This window comes from Helianthus annuus, chromosome 4, assembly GCF_002127325.2.
Source record: "Helianthus annuus cultivar XRQ/B chromosome 4, HanXRQr2.0-SUNRISE, whole genome shotgun sequence".
NCBI classification, from domain to species: Eukaryota; Viridiplantae; Streptophyta; class Magnoliopsida; order Asterales; family Asteraceae; genus Helianthus; species Helianthus annuus.
Window position 1 is genome coordinate 203,645,806 of NC_035436.2, and position 8,291 is coordinate 203,654,096.

Genomic DNA, 8,291 nt, shown 5'->3' on the forward strand with positions numbered 1-8,291 from the left:
GACAAAGTTAAACCTTTAAGAATACATGCATCTAGAATTGAAGTGAAAATAGGTTTACTAGAACGAATTAAGGATGCACAACACATGCCTTGAAAGTTGAGCAGATTAACAAAGAAAGGATGGTGGGAAAACAAGAACTACTTGTTAAAGGAGAAGATGGAATACTAAGACTCCACAATAGGATTTGGATACCTATTGTGGGAGGACTCAGGGATATGGTGATGGAAGAAGCACATAGATCAAAGTATACAATGCATCCTGGTAGTACGAAGATGTACAAGAATATTCGAGATGAATATTGGTGGCCAGGGATGAAGCAATCAATCAATGAATATGTGGAAAAATGCATGACGTGTTCGCAGGTCAAAACAGAACATCAGAAGCCTGCAAGATGTTTAATCCAACCCGAGATCCCTGAATGGAAATGGGAGATGATAACCATGGATTTCATTACTAAACTTCCACGAACTAAGAATGGTCACGATACTATTTGGGTTATAATAGATCGTTTAACTAAGTCTGCTCATTTCTTTCCAATACGAGAAGATTATAAAATGGATAAATTAGCAAGAATTTATGTCAAAGAAATTGTCACCCGTCATGGAGTACCTGTCTCCATTATATCAGATAGAGATAGCCGTTTTACGTCCAGATTTTGGCAAAGCTTCCAAAAGGAATTGGGAACAAAAGTAAATTTAAGTACGACTTATCACCCACAGACAGATGGCCAAACTGAAAGAACCATACAAACACTGGAAGACATGCTTAGGGCATGTGTGATAGACTTTGGAGGAAACTGGGATGAGCATTTACCTCTAATAGAGTTTGCATACAATAACAGTTATCACGCAAGCATCAAGGCGGCTCCGTTTGAAGCACTATATGGAAGGAAGTGTTGTACCCCAGTTTGTTGGACTGAGATTGGTAGAAATCCATTAGCTGGACCCGAAATTATTGAAGAAACTACCAATAAAATCATACAAATCCGAGAAAGAATGAAGACTGCTAGAGATAGACAGAAAAGTTATGCCGACAGACGAAGAAGACCCTTAGAATTTCAAGTTGGCGACAAGGTATTACTTAAGGTCTCGCCTTGGAAAGGTATCATTCGTTTCAGGAAGAAAGGAAAACTAAGTCCGCGCTATATTGGACCATTTGAGATAATCGAAAGAGTTGGTCCTGTAGCATATAGGTTAAAATTGCCAACAGAATTACAAGGAATTCATGACACGTTTCACGTGTCAAATTTAAGAAAGTGTCTAGCGGACGAGTCACTTAAGATACCCTGGCAGGAGATCCAGATCAATGACAAGTTGAACTTCACAGAGCGCCCCATTCAGATCATAGATCGGCGCATAAAGAAATTAAGAAACAGGGAGTTTCCTCTAGTACGAGTCAAATGGGATGCAAGGAGAGGACCTGAAGAGACATGGGAAAAAGAAGACGAGATGAAACAAAAATATCCACATCTCTTTGCTTAAATTTCGCGAACGAAATTTCTATAAGGTGGGGAGAGTTGTAACATCCTGTTTTGTGAACCACTAAAAATTATATTTATAATTTATAATTTATATATTGTTGAACGACTAAGTAACGAGTAAAATGGTTAGTTGAAATATTTAGTTGAAATATGAGACATCTGTACAAGCCCTGGCTATTATAAGAGACCGTTTAATATTAATAATTAAATATATTATTTTATTTACCTTACTCCGTTTTTAATGAAACTTAGGTTAAAACGTAGATAAAAATATGCTCGTTCTAATGACATATTCGTCGTTTTATAAAACGTCATATTTTAAAAGTTATACAAGAAAAACGAGTGAAGCAGCTGAATTAATATAACTAAGCTAGCTAGCTAGCACGTCAAGCTAGCTAGCAAGCACGTTAATGTCCCACATCGCCCAGAAAGGAATTGAGGTGCCTGCTTGCTTCACATATATATAGGAGTTAAATTGTAGGATTTTAGATACACCAAAATTTTAACGGGAACGCTCTAGTATTGAGAATCCTGCGTATACGATACCCCGTTGGGTGTTGTTAGTAGTCGTTTTTGGAGCACGAGTAGGAGCAGGAGTAGGGAAACTCTACATCAACGTGTCGTAGATAGTCTTGAGGTATACTCTCGTTTAAGTTTATGTTTAGTTATTTATTATTTATTTTTAGTAGTTAATATTAGTTTTATTATTAGTAATAATATATTAGTGGTAGTAGTGTTAGTATTATTTTTAGGTACTAGGGTTATTGTCAGGGGCGGGTATTGGGTAGCATAGCCTTAGTTAGGCATGGACTGATCAACCATGCTTAAACAAGGTAGGGTTAACCAATATCCAACCATGATAATGACTAGTTAGGTGTACCATACCTAACTTAGGATTATGTAAATTGTGTCAGGACCTTGAGATAGTACCTGATCATACTAGCAATTGTATCAACGGTTAGCTACTAGCAAGATGTGAGTTTTATGAATGCTTTTCAAATGTGAACATGCTTGTCCTAAACTGTAATAGTATGGCATGACTGTTGTACGCATGTATATACCTGAGCATGACATACACATGATATTTGTGGTCCCTTATATGTGCCGCTACGGCGGGATTTGTCGGTACTACACCTGTGGTGTAGTGGGCATTAACTGTATGGTTATGTAAGTTACGTGGTAACGTTGGGTTATGATAACATGGGCGGGTACAAGTCATGATTAAATAATGTGAATTGTAAATTGTGTATATTCATAAACTCACTAGTGTAATATTTGACGTCTTTTAAGCATGTGTCACAGGAAATGATGGTTAGTCTTGGGCGGGTTGTTTATCTCGGATAGGCGTGACTAGTGAAATAAAGTAACTCAAACTTTCTTATCTGGTGGAAATTTTGCGTGATCAGCTAATAGTAGTTTGACCAAACTTTGTACCTTTAAGTTTCCAACTTTTGTACATTACCGTTTGTATCAATAAAGTAAGTGTTTACTGGTAAGTTGGTATCAATTGTGTATGGTGCATCCTTATCTGGGTGTGGTGTCACATCTTCACCACGCGTGGAACTCATGACGCGTTGTAGCCATAACGCTTGAAGAAGGGGGATGTTACCATTGAGGAATGGGTTGAAGTTCGATGGTTGCAAGGAATGGGTTAATTCATCACTAGTGATGAGCACCCTCACTAAAATCCATCACTAGTGATGGAATGGAATTTGATGACGTGGCGGAAGCTGATTGGGTGTGGTGAGTGATGAAAAGTGGAGCACCCCCTCCCCCTTAGACCCCCCTCCCCCGTACTCCCGTAGTGGGGCGTTTTTTTTTAAGTTCAAAATAACGCCGAAAAACGCCCAAATCCCATTACATAGGGGCATTTTCGGGCGTTTTTATCGAAAAAAATTGGATCCGCGTTGTTTGAAACACGCCGAAACTTCATTTGTTTGCCCAATAAAACTTTGCCATGTGTGTATAATATTTGTGTGTGTATAATATTTGTGTGATTTTGGCAAAGGTTGGGGAAGAAAGTTGCAGGTTTTTGGGGAAGAAAGTTGCAGGTTGTCTCAAGGAAGAAGAAAGTGATTTTGCACATTCAGTCCCTGATTGTATTTAAAAAAAGATTTAAACTTCAAAACCTTTAATATTTCAAGTTTCAAAAATATTAAATCAGTCCCTAAAGTTTCAAAAATATTTTTTTCCGGTTTTTTATTACTAGTATTGTATTTATTTTTATTTAATGAACTATTTTAAGTTTTTAATTAAAAAAATAATTGTGATATGATTGGAAGGGGCGTTATTGGACATTATTCCCACTACGGCACTTTTGCAATAACCCCCATTAATGTCCCATGCTGACTGGACTGACACGTGTCGCAAAACGCCCCATGGTGGAGGCATTATTGAGTTAAACTACTACACATGGTTTTAGCGTGTGCAATATAATGCCCACTTGTGATTCAAGTTGACGTGTCTCGATCGTTAAGCCTTTTGTTTCATGCATCATGTGTATCAAAATCCGGACTCGTGCATTAAATCTTCGTAAAATTATTTACAAATGACGAAGTTTAATCTTTAAACATCCATAATAAAATTATTAAGACTCACTCAAACACCAAAAATTTCTCAAAACCAAAAATTAAAATTCAGTTTGCTTCTTCAAATCTATACTATATAATAAAAGAAACCTGTTTTGGGACACTTGTCATTCTCTCATTTAATTGATTAAAATTATTAATAATACTAAAAATAATAATATTTAATCTAAATTAATACAAATTCTTATTATTAATAATATTTAATCAAATCTAAAATCTAATCTAATACAAATTTTTATTATCAGTAATATTTAATCAAATCTAATAAGAATTCATACAAATTCCAAAGTTGATATTAACTTTCAAATATTTATATCTACTTAAGTTTTAAAATTTAAATAGATATAATAAATATCTCTCATTCATTTATAGTTAATTTTTAAAAATGAAATAAATATGATAAGTATCCATTTTAAAATTTTGATTATTTTAAAATAAAATGTATTTTTCCTATCTTTGATTTAAAGGTTTGTTGCCACGCATATTAATTTTTGGATAAAATGTGTTTTTTTTTTCATATATTGTTTATTTTTTAAACATATCTTAACGATACACGGGTTTATTTAACCCATGCAATGCATTATTAATTTTGTGATTAAAATAGGATCCTAATACATCTTAATCCTCTCATATTTTAGTAAATAAACAGTACATCAAAGTTTATTTTTTTTAAAAACATATCTTAACGATACACGGGTTTATTTAACCCATGCAATGCATTATTAATTTTGTGATTAAAATAGGATTCCAATAGGTCTTAATCCTCTCATATTTTAGTAAATAAATAGTACATCAAAGTTTATTTTTTTAAACATATCTTAACGATACACAGGTTTATTTAACCCATGTAATGCAATATACTAGGTTTTTAAAAATATAACTTTTTGTTATTATTCCGTGTATAAAACAACATTTATTCAACCCCGTGTATTACACGGGGTTCTAACCTAGTTATATATTATATACTATAATTTTGTAACATTCTTAGGCAATAGTAGTTGTACATGATGCATTAGTGTTTTATTGTCCATTACAATGTTTTATTTTTTTCTTAGGTTATTGTACATATCCATCTTCCAACCACGTGTCTACCTAGTTCTTCCAAAACAAGCCTTTTGTTTACCCTTCACTTTTAGACCAAAAGAAAACCACTCTTAGTCTTTCTACTCTGGATAATCTGCTCAATTTGAATCAAAAAGCTTTAATATCGGGGGTGTTTGGGATTCCTTTTAACTTATGACTTCTCAAAAGGAATAAATAAGAAATTCTTACTTATTGATTTCTCCTTTTTTTTAAGGCATAAAAGTCATTTTCAAAGTATGTTTGGGATTCCTTTTAAGCATAAAAGTCCTTCTCAAGATGGTGTTTGGGATTCCTTTTAAGCAAAACTTCAAAGCTTTCAGTTTATATTGCGTGACGTCTGTTTGATAATTGAAGGGCTGCAAAATATGATATTATATTGTTTTAGTTTGGCCATTGTTTATAAATATGCACAATTTGTATGAAGTAATGTATTTCAACATTCTATTCTATTCTATTCTATTATAATAAACGTATAAAGAATAGTATATAAAAGTTAACATGATTAATCGCACTTCAAGTCCAATTCTTAAACTTCAGTTTACTATAACTTTTTTGTAAAACATAAATAAAGAAATGAGTAATGTTATTTATAATCTAATTTCATATTTTCAGCTGAATTTCAAGCCATGATCAATGAAGTGGATGCAGATGGCAATAGAACCGTTAGACCTACCAAAAGTAAGAAAGATGAAGGATAGAGACTCTTGAGGATACTGTAGACAAAGAAAAAACAGATTAAATTGTGATAGTCGTAGTTTTTTATCGGTTCAATGTGTTGAAGTTAAAAAGCCCCGCGGCGCAACGCGCGCGGGTCTTCATCCTAGTTCTACTTAAAAAACACATCAGGTTATGTATGTTTTACAGGATAGAGTAAATTACGATTTTGGTCCCTGTGGTTATATCAATTTTACCCGTTTAGCCAAAAGGAATTTATTAACATCTTAGCCCTCAACGTCTTTTTTTCTAACCCTTTTGTAACCCAATGTCTTTTTTTCTAACACTTTTGGCCCTTAAAAGTAAATGGATGAGGTTAGTGTTAGGGGCCAAAATGGTTAGAAAAAAAATGTTGGGGCTCAGATGTTAAAAGATTATTTTTGAACTAAAAGGGTAAAAGGTAAAAAAGTAAAAGTGATATAACTACAGTGCTAAAATCGTAATTTACTCTAAAGGAAAAGATAAAATATTTATACCTTTAACTAATACTGTAATCGTTAAAAAAATAGATTGAGATAACTTCTTGTTTGGCATATTTAGGCAAGAAATTTGTTGAGATACTGACCACTCTACGCGTGGGCGTTGTAGATATCATCGGAAGCTCAGATATCCCCATGGATGAATCAAAACTTGATCCATCTTCAGGTACTTGTCTCTCTGTTTTGACTTGATTGTTCATGGCATGATTCTAAGTTCTATTTAGCAGTTTTCAACCATTCATGCCCCAGGTAGGGGTGCAAACGAGCCGAACCGAGCCCGAGCTCGACCAGGCTCGAGCTCGTTTAACATACAAAAGCTCGAGCTCGAGCTCGAGCTCGGCTCGATTCGAGCTTTATTTCTAAAGCAAGAGCTCGGCTCGAAGATAATTTTTCAAGCTTGGTTCGGCTCGACTCGTTTAGTATTTATTAATTAATTCATATCAATTATAATTATTATTATACATATTTAGTTATTTTTTATATTTATATAAATGGTAATTATTATTATATAAATATATGTTTAATATATTAATAAAAAATATATAAATAGAAAGCTCGTTAAGGCTCGTGAGCCGGCTCGAGCTCGATAAGCGAAGCTCGGGCTCGTTTACTAAATAAGCTTGTTTTTAGGCTCGGGCTTGAGCTCGTTTAAGCTCAGCTCGTTCGAGCTTTTTTTCGAGCCGAGCTCGAGTAGCTCGTCTAGTTTGCACCCCTACCCCCAAGTGTTTGTTGAAATGCCTAACTAAGAATCAGAACATATAACATGATTCAATCAAGTAAATAAAACAAGGGTATTTAAAAAATCAAGCTTACTGATGAACTTGAGAATAAAGAATTTTGAATTACAAAATACACTACAGATATATTGTACATCAATTATTTTTCGTGTTATGAATTTACATCGATAGTTGGTATGTTTAGTGTTTACTACATCACTTGAGTTGAATTGTCAGATAAGGACAAGACAGATACAATGGTGCATAACCCGAAACACCCAACACATAACACGGAAACTCATGGATTGCGTGAAGATATCGATCCGAATACCCCAATCGGTGATGTCAAGGGTCCAAATGTGTTCGAAAGAGTAAAGGAGGAGTTTGAAGCAATTGTGGGAGCCGTTCATCATCGCAAAGAAGATGATGCCGCATTTACAGGATCAAAACATGAGAAACAAAGTTCACCTTCAGGTACATTTAAAACAACATCATCATCCTGTTTTATTTGAGTATGCATTGAAGGTCGTCACTCGATAAACTATACCACTCAAAGATTCTATAACCGGCTTTTCGTCAATGCAGACCATAAGGGCAGTCCTAATCACCATAAAGAGACTCATGGGAGGGGGGATGATATTGATGCAGATACTCCAATCAATGAAGTCAAAGGTCCTAACATATTTCATCGTGCCAAAGAAGAGATTGAAGCCATTGTTGGTACGATTCTTTCGAAAAAAGAATCTGATCATGATGATGCATCACCGAAGAAGGATTGATTCCGAGCTTCCATTAGTACACGTTAAAAAGGAAAACTGAAGAATTTACCACTGGATTCTGCATCAGTTATTCCAGTTGGTGGGATGTTGTTCAATTGTACTCTAGATTTCTTGGATATGAAGTCTTTACTTTAGTTCTGTTCTTAGCATGCATTCTTGGACTGAAAACAGATGACTTTCTGTGTCTGCTTCTGGTTGTTTCCGATACAACCCGACCCATTCTAGGGCGGTGTTGTCCACTTTGGCACCTCTGCCTCTTGGGTTTATCCCTGGATCAAGCCCATACATCAGCGAAAAACGCATCCAACTAGTCAAGGCTAGGACTGTACTTGATAAAATGCGACGTTCTTTGAACACCTCTGTTTAGATATTGATACGAAACCCTTTTAACCGAATCACTACAATTAACTAGTAATTTAGACTCAAAGATTAAGGCTATGGGGTGTACTATA

At 34.8% G+C, this 8,291-nt stretch overlaps 1 protein-coding gene across 1 annotated transcript; it reads left to right on the top strand.

Annotated features, from left to right (window-relative positions):
• The first annotated feature begins 6,375 nt into the window (after positions 1-6,375).
• Positions 6,376-8,025, top strand: LOC110938071. Its single transcript, XM_022180542.2, has 3 exons — positions 6,376-6,510; positions 7,298-7,534; positions 7,646-8,025. Exons 1-3 carry the CDS (start codon positions 6,480-6,482, stop codon positions 7,837-7,839), a joined length of 462 nt encoding a protein of 153 aa, XP_022036234.1. The 5' UTR covers positions 6,376-6,479; the 3' UTR covers positions 7,840-8,025.
• Positions 8,026-8,291: the final 266 nt, after the last annotated feature.